The 17,514-nt window shown below is 31.5% G+C and overlaps 1 protein-coding gene across 1 annotated transcript in view; it reads right to left on the reverse strand.

Moving 5' to 3' along the window:
- LOC143065072 (adenylate cyclase type 1-like) overlaps positions 1–17,514 on the reverse strand; it is an 80,560-nt gene that overhangs the window by 52,727 nt on the left and 10,319 nt on the right. Inside the window, exon 2 of the mRNA XM_076238387.1 lies at positions 13,893–14,042. Within this exon, the coding sequence (XP_076094502.1) occupies positions 13,893–14,042 (150 nt within the window). The remainder of the gene's footprint in view (positions 1–13,892; positions 14,043–17,514) is intronic.

Below are 17,514 nucleotides of genomic sequence, written 5' to 3' on the forward strand. Positions count from 1 at the left end.
CAGTCGACGGCCGTCGGGCATTTTATATCAGTTGATGTACTTCACAGAAGATTTCATATAGCAAGGTACTCGACTTTATTTGCTGTTCAAACTATACATCTGACATAAGCTTCGATTTTACTATAAGTCCTGGCTTATATTTTTTTTTAACTAACTCTATTAAACGATAAATGTTTGAAGCAAATGATAACAGTAACAGAATTAACGAGTGTAGAAACATTTTTTTTTGTACATAAAACGGAAATTCTGATATCAAATCAACACGTTACAGAATTGATCGATGTTTTGAATGACTAGAGTTAATTAATTAACTCAAAGAAAAAGCTTTATTGCTTTCTAATTCTATGAGATTTCAACTGACTTGCATTTACTTTTCCGCAGCAAATATTAATCTGTTTCCTTCTATCTAAGTAAATATCTTTGGACGAGACTTAACATGTCTGCCTAAACCTAACATCACCGTTACAGTCATACCTTTCGATGCGGAAAATTGTGCGAGACTCTCGCTTATTGATAAAAAAAATACTACAGACTTCTATAGAGGTATTGTTTTAAAGAAATGGACACTCTTCAACATGGTAGACTAGAATATTGCCCCAGACACAAAAAGGTTAAAACAAATCCTCATTTAAGGGCAATAACTTCTATAAAAAGACAACCTACTGTTTTGTATGGTATGCTGGTATATTTGTAGATCTTAATTGTCCTATGGATGACATTCCATTCCTTTACAAAATTTCCATCGGATATATATATATTATAGTTTTCAAGATGAAAAAAAAACAAAACTCAAAATATTGATAAACATTGTAACTTTTGAAAAGGGTACTAACTCTTACAAAGGGTTAATTTACGACTTCAGTAATATTGATTTACTTGTAGATCTTGTCTTGGAATTATATTTGGCATTTAAAAATTTTCTGTGTCATGAAAGGTTTGAAATAATAGGCAATAATACAAATAAAATAAACAATCAAAAGTTATCATTTCAGGGTAGCAACTCCTAAAAAGATATGATATGACTGCTGATTTCAGCCATGTAGACTTATTTGTCGATTTTGAGGGTGTGGTTTTAACGAAAAATGTGCTTTCCGTTTCATTTTGCTATTTAAGTTTTGAATTATCTTAAGATTTAATCAGTACATTTGCATAATTTAGTTTTTGAAGATATTGAACAGATTAATACAGTGATATTGTAATAATGATTGCACTGAAATTAAATGATTTACAATCATACAGATGTTTTTCATGATTAAATTCATGTTAGGCATACAAAACCAATTTAACCAAATTAGAGTGAGGATAAATTGTTAGTACTGTCACTTTTCAAAGAAACACTTACTAAAATTGTTCAGATTGAAAGCATCGCCTTTTCTAGAAAAAATATTTGATCTGATTCAATCAACATTTGGATTTAGTAATATTTGAACAAAATTTTCGCACAATCGTTGACACGAATGAGTGGAAGTACTCTTGCTATTAAAGGTGCATAAAGGTGATTGAAAGGTCATTCACAATAAATTTTGAAGTATAAATAATGTAGAATTCCATTTTGTGTTAAGTGCTACTGCAGGTATTGTCATTTTTTGATGTTTAGTTAACAGTTTTCTCACTGACACTCACATCTCCTTACAAAAAGTCAACTTAAGAACAAATTGGTATTTCAAAAGTTGATTTTTTTTTGTTACTGGATCAAATACATGTATATGATGAAACACTTTAGAAAATCACTTTTGTCCTATACAATTTCTTTCCGAATTGCAATTTTTGCCGGACACCTACCTGTATACAGTTGTTCATTTTAAGAATTTGTAACTTCATTGCGGTGTAAAAGCGTTGACCGAAGTACATTTTGAACGTATTGTAATGAAACATACATCTAATGTAATTATTAAATTATAATTGTTTAATATGCTATCAAGGAAATCATGACAATAAACGAAATTACTAAAATAAAAATTATCGAATAAAAATGGCGATATCGATAATATAATGTGGTGTTAGGATAGATTTGATATCGATAATATCATATTGTGTTACATGTTATATGTATTGCACTCTGACAATCCCTAAACATAAACGGATTATCATTACCATTTCTTCTATATTATTTGATCTCTGATGGAAAGATACCATCTTATCAAATTTATAACAATTAAAGAAACGGTATAGATAAAAGTTATGGATGGGATCCAAGTGATGAAAGTACAGCCCGTAACAGAGTAGTGATCGAATTCGCGTTTCTTTACCGTCAGAATAAGTTACGTTATCGACAAACTTATTTCAGAAGTGACATAATTTAATTTTCTTCATCGACAAAATATTTCATGTCCAATGTGTAAGTTTTCATTGTTTAAGTCGAAGTTTTTTTAACACAGTAAAAAAAAAATTGTAATCAACCTCTGTCATTGGCCTTTTCATTTTAACGGTAAAGGATCAAATACGGGATCTCCGAAATTACTATCATTTGTTACGAGGAAATCATTATTCAATCGAACATATGTCTTTGTTCATGACACATATTATGAAATACAAGGGAGTTGAAATGATCAAATACTTTCGAACTGACGGAAACAAAAATACATAATCTAGAATGTGTGTTCTGTCATAAACAATGGCTTCGTCGTGCGAATCGACGAGATCATGTTACAAGTAACTGAACTTAGGTGACAGAAACCAGTTATTTTACAATATATCTTTAGAATTTCATGGATTTATGATTTTATTTTCTTAAAAATTCATTCAAGCTTATATACAAATAAAATGTATGGTTTCAAGGAACTAAGATGTGTACGTGCTTGTGTAAATATATAGAAAACCTTTAAATGTGGGTGTCTGTCCCGCATGGAGATTTAAAAATTTATAAATGCATTGCAAATATGGCAAAAAATGTGATGCTCTGAAACCAATCTAATGCTCTAATGCAATCTAATGTGAAGGAAATCCCCAACCTGTGTATGCAACTACTTACTTGTGTAGTACACTAGCCTAGAATTTACATTCATTTATTTTTTTAGTCCACATGATGCAATTATATACCTCAATGCTTAACTATAACAAAATTTCTGCGTGGGACACATGTTCTGGTACACCAAAACTGGTACCTACCACCTTAGCTGTAGAAACAGTTGGTGCGACCTCGAAAAAATCTTTATCAATTTAATATAAGCGATAAATATTCATGACTACAATGATAATGAATTTATTGGAGTCACATTCACTGTTTCTAAGTGTAAACATGAACTCGTCGGTTAGTGCAATGAAGACACTTTTAAAGATTGAGATTGTTGGTTAATTCTTTACACCTTGAGGTATTAAAATTATTTTAGTGTTTATAAAAAGTTAAATTTATTTTCAAATCTCTTCTGTTTAAAATTGTTGAAACTTCCGTTTAAGATTTCTGTGGTAAACTATCTATTCTATAGTTATAGGACCATTTTATAATAAATACCCTTTTGTACAAGAATACTTCTTTATAGAAGTATAGATCTGCTGGTTATAGATTTTTTTTTTATTTTTCATTATTGTGAAGACGCGCTATGAAATTCAGATTAATTTATAAATGAAGTTGTATATAAATTTTTGGTCATAAACACAAATCTTTTAAACAGTTCGACCAGTGCGTCAATGTAACAGTAGTCTGTTTACTGTAAGTTACTAAGCTTGGCCCGATTCATCTGTCATTTATGGAAACTAATTCACCACTTTCTGAGACATTCATTTTTATTTCACCATCAGACACGGAGCTACATTTGTAACTACAGGAAAAATCTCAAATCAAAGAAATTTGACATGATATACTGAAACTTTCTTATAATCAATTAAACGACTGCTTTTCTTAGATATGTGATTTTTCATGGTCAAACTTTTTCATTGTTAACGGACATTTTGAAAATTTTTATTGTAAAAAAAATGTTTTTTTTTTTTTAAAGAAATCAACATTCAAAATTTAGAACTTCATGAACATGTACAGGAAGCTGAATTATTGCACATCTATGTACTACTTAAAATTGTACTTCGATCTGTTGCGTCCTTAAAATGTTCTGACCGTCCTAAGATTTAATGTACGGAAATGTTTCGGTAAATTAAATTCAAATCCGAATTGAATGTTTACGACACACAAAAAGAGAAACCAGAATCTCTTAATGACCAAACGTATGTACACGTTGGGGCGATTTAGAGCTTTTCACAAGGAGTGAGATTCCCCCCTTGTTGAAAGCCTTGTGGAGACCTCTAGATTTTAAAATTCCCTCCGTTTTTCTCATGGATGGAGTGTGGTCTCTCTGTAAAGTTTTCATAAATATTGTTAGATACCACTAATCGTTCCAACAATCAAGACAACAGAGACAAACAGGGAAAAAATATGAAAATGAAAAGATATGACTTAAGTGTTAGCATGTTCAGGGAAACGGCACTCAATTTACAAAAAATAATTGATGTTTTAAGGAACTGTAGAGGTCTCCACAGGTTTTCAACAAGGGTAGAATTCAAAACCTTGAATATAAAAGCCTCGAAATCCATGATACTTTTTCTGTGCGGTAGTTATATCTACAAAATCCAATCATGTACACAACATATAATACATGTATATTTATATATTGGGAATTTATTTTTGTTTCCAAACAGAATTATAAGGTTAAATATTCACTGCACAATTGTAAATTGTCTTCCTAAAGACCAGCAAAAATAAATGGCACAAGTTCACGTAGTCATAAAAAAAGTCGTATAATTTACGTTATCGAACAAAAAATCAGAAATACGGAATATTATATGTGAATGGTTAGGAAATCCGTTTCCCCTACATGTTTTAAAAGTCAAAGAAAAATGTTTTCCCTGATACAAACGTTTTAAGAACCAGCTTTGTGTAACCTATAGACAAATTCGACTGGATATAAGGAAGTTAATATGTTTACTCTGATTTGAAATTATCTTTTAGAACTTTTTTAGTAATTGAGAACCTATGTTGTTTATGGGTAATAGGTGAAATGTTGCATGATCCCTCAAAATGACAGCAAGCGCAGTTTTCCGGACGATTTTCATTTGTACACTGCTAAAAACTGTCAGGTCCTGGCCATGGTATATTTTGGAGAATATTTTTTTTACTGATTTTTACTAAAAAAAAAAAAATATTCTCTGTGTGTGCCATTGCAAGAAATAGTTTTGCTCGTTATTTTGTCATATTAAAAAAAAATTCAACAAAATTTTCCCGTTTAAACTGTACTAGAAAAAAGTTTGGAATGTGAAACGGACGAAGACATATTCTAACAGAAGTACAAATACCAGTCCTCCCTTTTGTGTATACATATGAAAAAACATTTCAAAGTTATTGATTGAATTCAAATCCATCACACATACGGTACACATTGTAGTCCGAAAAAATAAAGGATTTCATTCCTATCAAACAATAGTAAAATTGTAAAGGAAATAATACTATCAAGACGTCCTTCCATAACTCTTTTTTTTCTGTTCTGACTTTGAAGAAATGACTACTTTTCGTCCAATCGAAATGGTGCATGGACATATTTTGTTTCATATTATTAGAATTATTTTCAATATTATCGGTATTAAACTTGATTATCGACACATGAAAGTTTGTCAGCATTGTCAATCTGTTTAACGTTAAAGTACCAATAGTTCGGTCACTACTCAATTAAGTTTGTCGATAACGTAGCTAATTTTGACGGTAAAGAAACATCAATTCGATCACTTCTCTGTTACGGGCTGTATTGACTTTCGGGTGAATAAATGTATTGTGACTATAGTGACACATGTAGATCTATTCTCTTTTCTGATCGTATGTAACACGACAATGGAAATTTATTTCATTTGATATTATATGGAATTTACGTTTACAGCATTTCTTATAATGATTACAACCTTCCATGTCACGCAATTATTGGAAAAAAAATCTTGTTTTCAATGTTTTAAATATGCTAAAGAAAAAACTGATTTTTTATTTTAAAAAAATTACATCGTTTGTCACGAATAGTTTGTGATTTCGGACCTAAATTTGGAAATAATCAATTGTTCTCAATTAAGTCTAAATGACATAACTTATGAATGGCATGTTTTATAAGTGAACGCCATTCAACATTTAAGTCAAATAAATTGATAATTCTGTTGATTATTTCAGCTACATTTAAAAGTTATATTGTGACAGTTACAGAAACGATTTCATCTATAAGTCACATAATAGTTATCAAAACTACCAGGATTATAATTTTATACGCCAGACGCGCGTTTCGTCTACATAAGACTCATCAGTGACGCTCAGATCAAAATAGTTAAAAAGCCAAATAAATACAAAGTTGAAGAGCATTGAGGATCCAAAATTCCAAAAAGTTGTGCCAAATACGGCTAAGGTAATCTACTCCTGGGGTAAGAAAATCCTTAGTATTTCGAAAAATTCAAAGTTTTGTAAACAGAAAATTTATAAAAATGACCATATAATTGATATTCATGTCAACACCGAAGTGCTGACTACTGGGCTGGTGATACCCTCGGGGACGAAACGTCCACCAGCAGTGGCATCGACCCAGTGGTGTAAATAGTTATCAAAACACATAACACACTTTTCATAAACATAAGGCTCTTGATTTTCAATATGAATGAAAAAAATAATTTTAAGATGAATTTTATTGAAACATCAACACAACAGTTGAACTTAAAATAAAACATGTTGATGTCAAAAAGACTCTGTAACCGTGGACATGCACGTGCAGCAATGGTATGACAAGAATCTTAACTCAAGTTATCCGAATATGGAAAGCACAATCATGTGATTCTAGCTAACAATGCATTCAAATAAATATCTTAGAAAGAGTCGAAAGATACAAAAGATACATTCAAACTCATAAGTCGAAAATAAACTGACAAGGTCATGACATAAAGGACAGACAGAAACAATACACAAAACACAACAAACTATAGACAGGGCAATACACAAAACACAACATAAAAAACTAAAGACAGGGCAATACACAAAACACAACATAAAAAACTAAAGACAGAAACAATACACAAAACACAACATAAAAAACTAAAGACAGAGCAATACACAAAACACAACATAAAAACTAAAGACAGAAACAATACACAAAACACAACATAAAAAACTAAAGACAGGGCAATACACAAAACACAACATAAAAAACTAAAGACAGAAACAATACACAAAACACACCATACAAAACTAAAGACAGAGCAATACACAAAACACAACATAAAAACTAAAGACAGAAACAATACACAAAACACAACATAAAAAACTAAAGACAGGACAATACACAAAACACAACATAATAAAACTAAAGACAGAAACAATACACAAAACACAACATAAAAAAATAAAGACAGGGCAATACACAAAACACAACATAAAAAACTAAAGACAGGACAATACACAAAACACAACATAATAAAACTAAAGACAGAAACAATACACAAAACACAACATAAAAAAATAAAGACAGGGCAATACACAAAACACAACATAAAAAACTAAAGACAGAAACAATACACAAAACACAACATAAAAAACTAAAGACAGAAACAATACACAAAACACAACATAAAAACTAAAGACAGAAACAATACACAAAACACAACATAAAAAACTAAAGACAGGACAATACACAAAACACAACATAAAAAACTAAAGACAGGACAATACACAAAACACAAGATAAAAAACTAAAGACAGAAACAATACACAAAACACAACATAAAAAACTAAAGACAGAAACAATACACAAAACACAACATAAAAAACTAAAGACAGGGTAATACACAAAACACAACATAATAAAACTAAAGACAGAAACAATACACAAAACACACCATACAAAACTAAAGACAGGGCAATACGAACCCCACACAAATTGTAATCCAAAAACATTGAGGAGAGAGGCAGATCGCTTTTGATATCATCAGAGACATATACAATGTATCATATAAATAAATGTTTTAACATTACTTGTAATATAAAGTGTGTTTGGTGCTCCAACGGGTTAAACTTGATTTCTTGATACTAATGAAATGCAACTTCATATGCGAGATCTTATTGCGTCATCATTATTTTTACATCATACTGTATTATCTGTATTATCATCCATTGCATGATAAAACCATTGTAAAATTATAATGATGGTATTTTTTTTTAAAGATTTTTTGCATTGTTAGATTGGTTTATGGAATAACATTCAGCCCCTGGTTGGTTTATATGTGCTTAAACCATATTGTCGGTTACACATACTGTCACAGTGCGTTATGCTATGGGTTGTGGTCAAAGGGGTTACTGGGGGTGTTGAGCCTTTGCAGCCTAAACGTATTAATGTTTTACAAAATAGAAGTCTATTGCGTCATCTTTGTATGAAGGTTATTTGAAATCCGTCTTGTATTTAATTGGTTTTATGCAATTGTGATGATTTTGTATCTTAGGTTAGACTGTTTACATTATTTCCAGTTCGGCAGAAGCCTTATTTTATTCATTTGTATAAAACTTGAATACACATAGAAAAGAATAAGATGTTTCGCGGATAAATCTTGGGTCAGGTCAAATGTGATGGGGTGTTCCAAAGGAAACTGTACTACGAGTACTGTGACACTTTGGTAGAAACACCCCTCATTCAAGAATAGTACGGCTGGCATTGAGGTTTATAAACAGGAGCGATTCTGGGCTCTGTGTCATTCATCTGATGCTACGAAGACGATGGCCATGCATTATACGTACGGTACGTGATAATTAGAGAAAGGATATTTGAGATCGTTGTCCCTTATATAGTTTATATTACTTACTAAGTGTAATAACGAACAGGTTGGTGCATGTTAGTATTCTCTAATATTGAATTGCATTCATGATTGTAATGCAACAAAGGACAAGGTTGAATCCTTAGACTTGTACAACTTGTAGTTTGTCAAGCATGAAGTTTACCGTACAAGACAAGTGTGTTTCCTCAATGCTCTTCAACTTCGTACTTTATTTGGCCTTTTAAACATTTTTTGACTCGAGCGTCACTGATGAGCCTTTTGTAGACGAAACGCGCGTCTGGCGTAATATAAAATTTTAATCCTGGTATCTATGATGAGTTTATTTGTAGGGTACCACAATGCACCATTAAGACTAATTGTACATGTAGTTTGAAGGATACCAACATGTTAAGGACAAGAATGAATCTGTGTAAAGTATATAAATAATTTTACCAAGAGAACAAAGACAAGTGTGAGTCTGTGTGACCAATTTGTAGGGTACATAATTGTACCAGGAGGACAATTTTGTTCCTGACTCAGGACAAATTTGTAATAGTACAAAGTTGAACCAGTCGTATATAACTTAAGTAGAATAGATATAGATAGTTTATAGAGAAAGCAAAGAGCATTTGTACATACTTTGGTTCATTGACGATTATTTACGACTAAAGATTATTTGTTATACTAGTATAGTATGTAAATAGAACATTTTTGATCCAGTATCAAACTGGTAACGAACTCATTCTAGAATAGAAATAGACACGCTTTCCCTGTGTACACGTTACATAATGTTATTCAATTTGCCGTTCTTTTTTATACTTGTTTGGCTTTCTATTCTCCATTGTAAATATTATAGCTACTCTTGCGTGCTCTATTGCCATGATTACTTTTAATACTGTTAATGTGACAGTTATTTCTCCTTGTTTGAGCGACAAACGAACTCATAATACGACGATATGGTTTTCTTATTATATAACGATTTAACAACGAAGACACTTATTTATAAAATACTATTAAAAGAGTGAATTACTTTTGTACTTTATTCAATATTCTTTAAATAAAGGACACGAAGTCTATAAATTTTATCACTATTTATTACTTAAAAGTTAATGCATTTGCAGTGCTACAAACGGCGACTGTAAATGACTTTCTTTGTAACTAAATCTAAGTCTCTAGTGACAATAACTCGTCCCTTCTATGACAGTTAATAATACAGAGTACGACATATATCAGTTTTCTAATTACATGGCATTATAACCATCTTAAGTAGTCTATCCAATACAAATTTATAATAACAACTAATGCAATGGTGAAATAACGATAAAATCGCTTCAGAAACACAAGAAGTGATGTTATCTGCAATATGACAGGAACAGACCAACATTATATAACACGAATATGCTTCTAGATGTCATTCTATACATGCAGTCTCAAACAGTTATTACACAAGCACTCCCTTTGCCAAGTACACCGTTTTACAAGTTCTAACCGTCCTGAAGCTCATTCTTTAGGGACTTTTATGTATTTCAACCAGGTGCTCCGCAGGGCGCAGCTTTATACGACCACAGAGGTCGAACCCTGAACAGTTGGGGCAAGTATGGACAAAACATTCAAGCGTGATACAGCTCTGAATTTGGATTGTGATCAAATTTTTGACATAACATGGTTTTTTTTTACACAAAACAAATGTCAAGATTTTACAAATCAATTAAAGATTTCTTCTTCAAACTTTTTAAATCTAAAATTAAATAGTTGACACAGCATAGGTTTCTGACACAGAATGAATGTGGTCTAATGAACTTAAAAGGTTTTTTTTTGCCTTTGAGCAATTCACTATGCTGTTGAATATTAATCCTCTCAAAAAAATGTTTGAAGAAATTTTCTTTTTATTTTATGAAATCTGAAATGAGAAAAATTTAAACTCCCCCCCTTTTTTTCACATCCCCGTTTCCCTTTTTCCAAAACTGATATCAATTCAAATTTCTAATGGAGTTTGCAACAATAACTACTTTTAAATACATCATAAAATATTAAAATGTAAAATAAAGTGCTTGTTATCACTGAATGGTAAAGATTGGTTGGTAGTAAAAGTGAATATACATTGTTTATTGTATAAAACAATAAAAAAAACTTCATCAGCAACATTTTATATTGGCAAATTTCCAATGAAGTTATTTACATAAAGTTATTGGCAAATAAAAATAGAAAATGACATCATAGTCATGTCTGGCAAATGTCCAACATACATTATTTAAAAACATTTTAGATAAGATAAGGAAAAAAAGCTTCATCAGCAACATTTTATATTGGCAAATTTCCAATGAAGTTATTTACATAAAGTTATTGGCAAATAAAAATAGAAAATGACATCATAGTCATGTCTGGCAAATTTCCAACATATAATATCAACTACTATTCTATACAAAGAAAGATAACTCCAATTGAAAATTAATTGCTATTGCACAATATTGTGCAATTAGATATTTCTTGCTATTGTGCAATACTTTGCAATTGAAAATTTCTTGCTATTGCACAATACTTGATATGGAATCCTGATTTGGACCAACTTGAAAACTGGGCCCATAATCAAAAATCAAAGTACATCTTTAGATAAAGCATATCAAATAAGCCCAAGAATTTAATTTTTGTTAAAATCAAACTTAGTTTAATTTTGGACCCTTTGGACCTTAATGTAGACCAATTTGAAAACTGGACCAAAAATTAAGAATCTACATACACAGTTAGGTTTGGCATATCAAAGAACCCATTTATTCAATTTTTGATGAAATCAAACAAAGTTTAATTTTGGACCCCCATTTGGACCAACTTGAAAACTAGGCCAATAATTAAAAATCTAAGTACATTTTTAAATTCAGCATATCAAAGAACCCCAAGGATTCAATGTTTGTTAAAATCAAACTAAGTTTAATTTTGGACCCTTTGGACCTTAATGTAGACCAATTTGAAAACGGGACCAAAAATTAAGAACCTACATACATAGTTAGACTCGGCATATCAAAGAACCCCAATTATTCAATTTTTGATGAAATCACACAAAGTTCAATTTTGGACCCTTTGGGCCCCTTATTCGTAAACTGTTAGGACCAAAACTCCCAAAATCAAACCCAACCTTCCTTTTATGGTCATAAACCTTGTGTTTAAATTTCATAGATTTCTATTTACTTATACTAAAGTTATTGTGCGAAAACCAAGAATAATGCTTATTTGGGCCCTTTTTTGGCCCTTAATTCCTAAACTGTTGGAACCAAAACTCCCAAAATCAATCCCAACCTTCCTTTTGTGGTCATAAACCTTGTGTCAAAATTTCATAGATTTCTATTCACTTAAACTAAAGTTATAGTGCGAAAACCAAGAAAATGCTTATTTGGGCCCTTTTTGGCCCCTAATTCCCAAAATGTTGGGACCAAAACTCCCAAAATCAATCCCAACCTTCCTTTTGTGGTCATAAACCTTGTGTTAAAATTTCATTGATTTCTATTCACTTTTACTAAAGTTAGAGTGCGAAAACTAAAAGTATTCGGACGACGACGACGACGACGACGACGCCAACGTGATAGCAATATACGACCAAAAAATTAAAATTTTTGCGGTCGTATAAAAATGGAATGTACAGATCAGCGACTATGTTAGCCAATGGTTTATATAAATATTTGGAACACAAAGTTTTTTATTTATTAACACTGTGGTTCTTGAATTCCAGTATATATTAAGCCTAAAAAATACTGCGGTAATGCAAAACTGGATAGATATGTCTTGCAGTTCCGGTTTACAAATGGTAAAAATATTCTTCCTGCGTTTTAACAATCATCTTAATACAACACTTCATATTGTATACATGTCTCTCAATTTCCCACTATCATATGACTATCCCCATGTTGATTGCTTTGTTTGTGTGAAAAAAATAAGACTGAAATGATATTGAAAGGGCAACATATATGCAGTTTTCAACAAAAGACAGGTGTCTTTGCAATGTAAAAAGTCGTTCCGAGTCCATTCAGGAGTCACCTTATAATTTTTGTGGGAATAGGATAGAGGTAGATCTTAACATTCGAATCATTTTTGCACTTTACATTTATTCTGGTTTTCAATATATATAATTAGTCAATACATGCATTTTACCCTTGTGCTCTTTTTTAATACATGGCAGCTATGTCAGTTGATTCGTAGGAACAAAAACACATCCTATTATAAGGAGCATTCAGATAAAGTGTGTTTAAAATTGGTCAAGTGTGGTTTCAGCGAAAAAGACTTTGGAAAAGTTTCTGACAAGAGAGAACAACGACGACAGGGGTCAAGTGATTTCAATTGATCACATGGCTCTTTGAATCAGAAGAGCTAAAAATGATAATCATTATAACATTAATGACCTATAGCATCGTCGGTAAAAACTTTAGTTTTCTTGATTTTCCAAGTGCTCCAAGTGAGGCATCAGAACATGTTTGCTTCGCACTACGTAGCGAAGCTATTAGTTTCAGTCGAAATACACGCCATCTTGAATAAATTACTTATCACCGTATAGATTCTGATTGGTTGCATTATAATGAGGATGAGATACAGCAACAGGTATTGGCTTAAATGAGATAAAGAATTACAGACTTTTCTCGTTCAGGATAAGACATCAAATGCCGGAAAATTAACTATTTGTATTTCAGTTCGGATCAACTGTCATTAATTCATTTTCGTTTTATTATGCATACATTTCACAGATAAATCCAATATTGAAATATCAATTATTAATACGTGTTTAATTGCTTTGTTACTCTGCAATTTGCACGATTTGCTTTGCTAAACAATGTTCCTATACAATGTTTACAAAAATGCATTATCTGTATTTTATAACTTCTGACAATATAGGCATCCCTCCAGAAAGGCACACCTCAAGAGTCGTGTCTAAATCATTTTATAATTGTTTTAATTTTCAACAATAAATTTATTTATTTTAAAAGCATGGGTGTATAACGCACACTCTTAAAGTACATCCTTTGTATATCATTCAATATCTTATTTACCACATTTCCAATACTAATTTAACAACCACGTGCACACATATAACCTTAAATTAGTGTAGAGCGAAGCAGTCCATAGCTTTTTAGAAAGCTAAAACTTGTGCTGATTGTACTTACCAGTTTTTCGTTCTCGTCTTCTATTTCTTGTCTAGCTGCTATGCAGTTCCGAGTGTCTATAAACGTCTTCCGTTGTGACCTCTGGGTTACATTGTGAATAAAAACACCAGCAACATTTACACATAGAAACAGAATAGCGTTAGCTCCAATCTAAAAAAATATATAAGATGAAATCAGATAAGCTGCAACATTAAACCTTGAGAATAATGAATTCTTTAATAATTTAAAAATCATATTTGACTTCAACAAAATTACAATTAGGATTTAAGGTTTGTAATTTACATGTCTCAGCTTCAGTTGCTGGTGGTCACTAAAGTTTCAGATTGATGTTTAGTATTTAAAATCGATAGTTTGGATAGAAAAGATGTAGAGTGGATAGAAAAGATGTAGTGTGGATAGAAAAGATGTAGGTATTGGTACCACTCCCTTAAATAAAACTACTAAAGAAAGTTAAATCGGATTAGATATACATTTATCAAAAGAATGGAAACAGGGAATGTGTTAAAGAGACAACAACCCAACAAAAGGACAGAAAACAGTCCAAGACATGCATCAATGGGTCTTCAACACATAGAGAAAATCCAGCACTCGGAGACGGGCTTAATATGGCTCCTAAACAAATATGTATACTGGTTTAGCAAAAATGGATATCACACAAAACTCTGAAACATATAATGAACCAAAATTAAACAAAAAAACACATACAAGACTAAAATAAAGATTAGGGGTTCCTGACATGGGACAGGATATGTATATTATCAGGTTATCCAGACCAACTGCATTTAACAAGCGATTTGTATTTGTTTTTTTAGTTTTAAATAATGTATGAACATGTATTTCATTTCTATTTATTATTTCATAAAAATGGCATTTGATCATCATTCCAGTCCTTTTTTTCTACTTCTATTTTAAAGTAAACTCTTTTAATTTGCTTTAGAGCAAGTGAACGACTTATATAATATATAAACAAATATAAATTTTATCATTTTTATTCTAACTGAATCAAAATGTGTACTGGAGATTTTTTTTAATGAAATTCTGCAACAATCTAATCTCTTTAGGGACATTGCAAGGAACACTAAACAAATGATGCTCGACAAAACATCAAACTTTCTCAAAATAACTTTGAGGTCTTTTCATTTATAGTCAACATTTCTAACTTCTAGTTTCGATTAATTCTCGTATTTCAGAACAAAACAACTGACTTATTGTAAAATTGGTTCCTGTATGTACTTAATGTAAATGTAATATTACACGTTAAATATCAGACTATCAACCAAATGACCAATGTTTCCTTAATAAAATTTCACATATTGGTTCGGGTACTTAATGTAAATGTTATTTTATTCACTATCAGACAACCAATGTTTCCTTAATAAAATTTCACATTTGGGTTGTTCGATGTTTTATTATTATTTGTGATAATAAATTAGTATTGCGATGCCTTTCAGAATATGAACAATAAAATATGTGAAGCGATGTATGCAGCTGTTATACGCTTACTTTGTTAATTATGATATGTTGATTAATGTCTACCAGGTGCTCGTCTTTGATTGAAATATATATTCCAAATAAAAATGACACTTTATATCATATTTCGTCTCATTTTAATTAACTGATTCACCTAGATATTATTTTAAGCTTGAATACCTAAATAAATATCGTTCTACACGAATATTACTTATTTCTATCTGTAGCAATTTTATGTAACGGTACTTATACATACAAAAGGTTCAATATCCGTCATATATATCAAACATTCCTGAATCAATTCTAAAATTAAATAAAATAGACAATGGGTTGCATGCACACACACTGCTGTTTACTAAGTCCATTATAAATCAAATTGTTTGTCTCGTAATGCAAACCAACACATTATAGATACACTATGTAAAAGCGTATATACATCATCTTACAATATTTATCATTTTATAACCCAGAAAATATTGCATGTTTTTATATTTATATTTTTTCAATTTACATGTCTAGTTAGCATTAGCCTATATCTGAGAATGACATGTCCATTAATGTACTGGTATATGAAATTGAACTATCAATTAGTCTCTTGAACATGTGTCGAGACTCTGGCAACCAGAGGTACAGTTAGACATCTGAAACGACATTACGTCGATATAGTCCATTAGAACTTCTGGATCCTACTCAATACAGTGTTATATATTAATACCACGTTTAAAGGTTTCATTGGAGATTGGTTATTCCAATATTTAGACAGCAATTTATGGAGTATGCTGAGATGTTGATGTGATATTTCCGTTTAAACGAAATTCGTCAATGAGCAGAATGATTGTTTAAGAACCTATAAACAATGACGTTTTTAGCTCAGGAAGTATGGTATTTTCCTTAGAAACTGAATCGAAGAAGAGGGGTTTCCGCAATTTTTTTAGGCAATAATTAGATTTCAGATAATTCATGAAACTAATCAATGGTTGTTCAAGGTTAGTTAAATGAAGGGAAGGGAGAAGTGCATTGGAAATTTCCGGATAACTCGAATGGAATATATTTATTTATTGATTTCAATACAATAAATGCATGTCAAGTTTTAATGTCAATTCTAAATCGGAAGTGAGTCTAAAACAGTTTTGAAAAAAATTAACATAGATAACCAACAATTGGTTTCTAAATTGAAAAAAAAAACATTAAAGTATAACTGAAGACAACCACTTAAGTCTAAGGACAGGAAACAAGCATGCGACAACTGGAATAACCAAATGTACATCCTAGAACGTGCAATAAAATGTACCTTAATCATTTATATTTGTTTGCGACTAATGAGTTTGAATACCCCTTTGGTACCTTCGTCTCTTTTGTTTTACTCTGTATTCTATCGATATAAGGATAAGAAAAACATAGCTCACAACAAACCCAAAATTCAAGAAAATAAATGAAAAAAAATGAACTTCAAATGGTCTACATAACCAGACTTAGTACTGACACAAACTGTAGCAGAGTGAACATAACCAGACTTAGTACTGACACAAACTGTAGCAGAGTGAACATATAAACCAGACTTAGTACTGACACAAACTGTAGCAGAGTGAACATAACCAGACTTAGTACTGACACAAACTGTAGCAGAGTGAACATAACCAGACTTAGTACTGACACAAACTGTAGCAGAGTGAACATAACCAGACTTAGTACTGACACAAACTGTAGCAGAGTGAACATAACCTGACTTAGTACTGACACAAACTGTAGCAGAGTGAACATAACCTGACTTAGTACTGACACAAACTGTAGCAGAGTGAACATAACCTGACTTAGTACTGACACAAACTGTAGCAGAGTGAACATAACCTGACTTAGTACTGACACAAACTGTAGCAGAGTGAACATAACCAGACTTAGTACTGACACAAACTGAAGCAGTGTGTAATTAGTTTGAATGGCTTACGGAAATCCCCCTTTAACCATCTAGGTCATATGTCCTAAGAGGAAAGCACGAGATAAAATCTTGCAGCCTAGCTTACCAACATGGTGACCACTACTTTTAACAGTCTAGTTTACAAACAGGAAGACCACTGACCATTAACTTGTAGTCTACCTTATCAACAGACTGACCACCAACCCGAGAAGTTAAGCTTACCATGCTTACCAACAG

The sequence above is a fragment of the Mytilus galloprovincialis genome, chromosome 2, assembly GCF_965363235.1.
Source record: "Mytilus galloprovincialis chromosome 2, xbMytGall1.hap1.1, whole genome shotgun sequence".
NCBI classification, from domain to species: domain Eukaryota; kingdom Metazoa; phylum Mollusca; class Bivalvia; order Mytilida; family Mytilidae; genus Mytilus; species Mytilus galloprovincialis.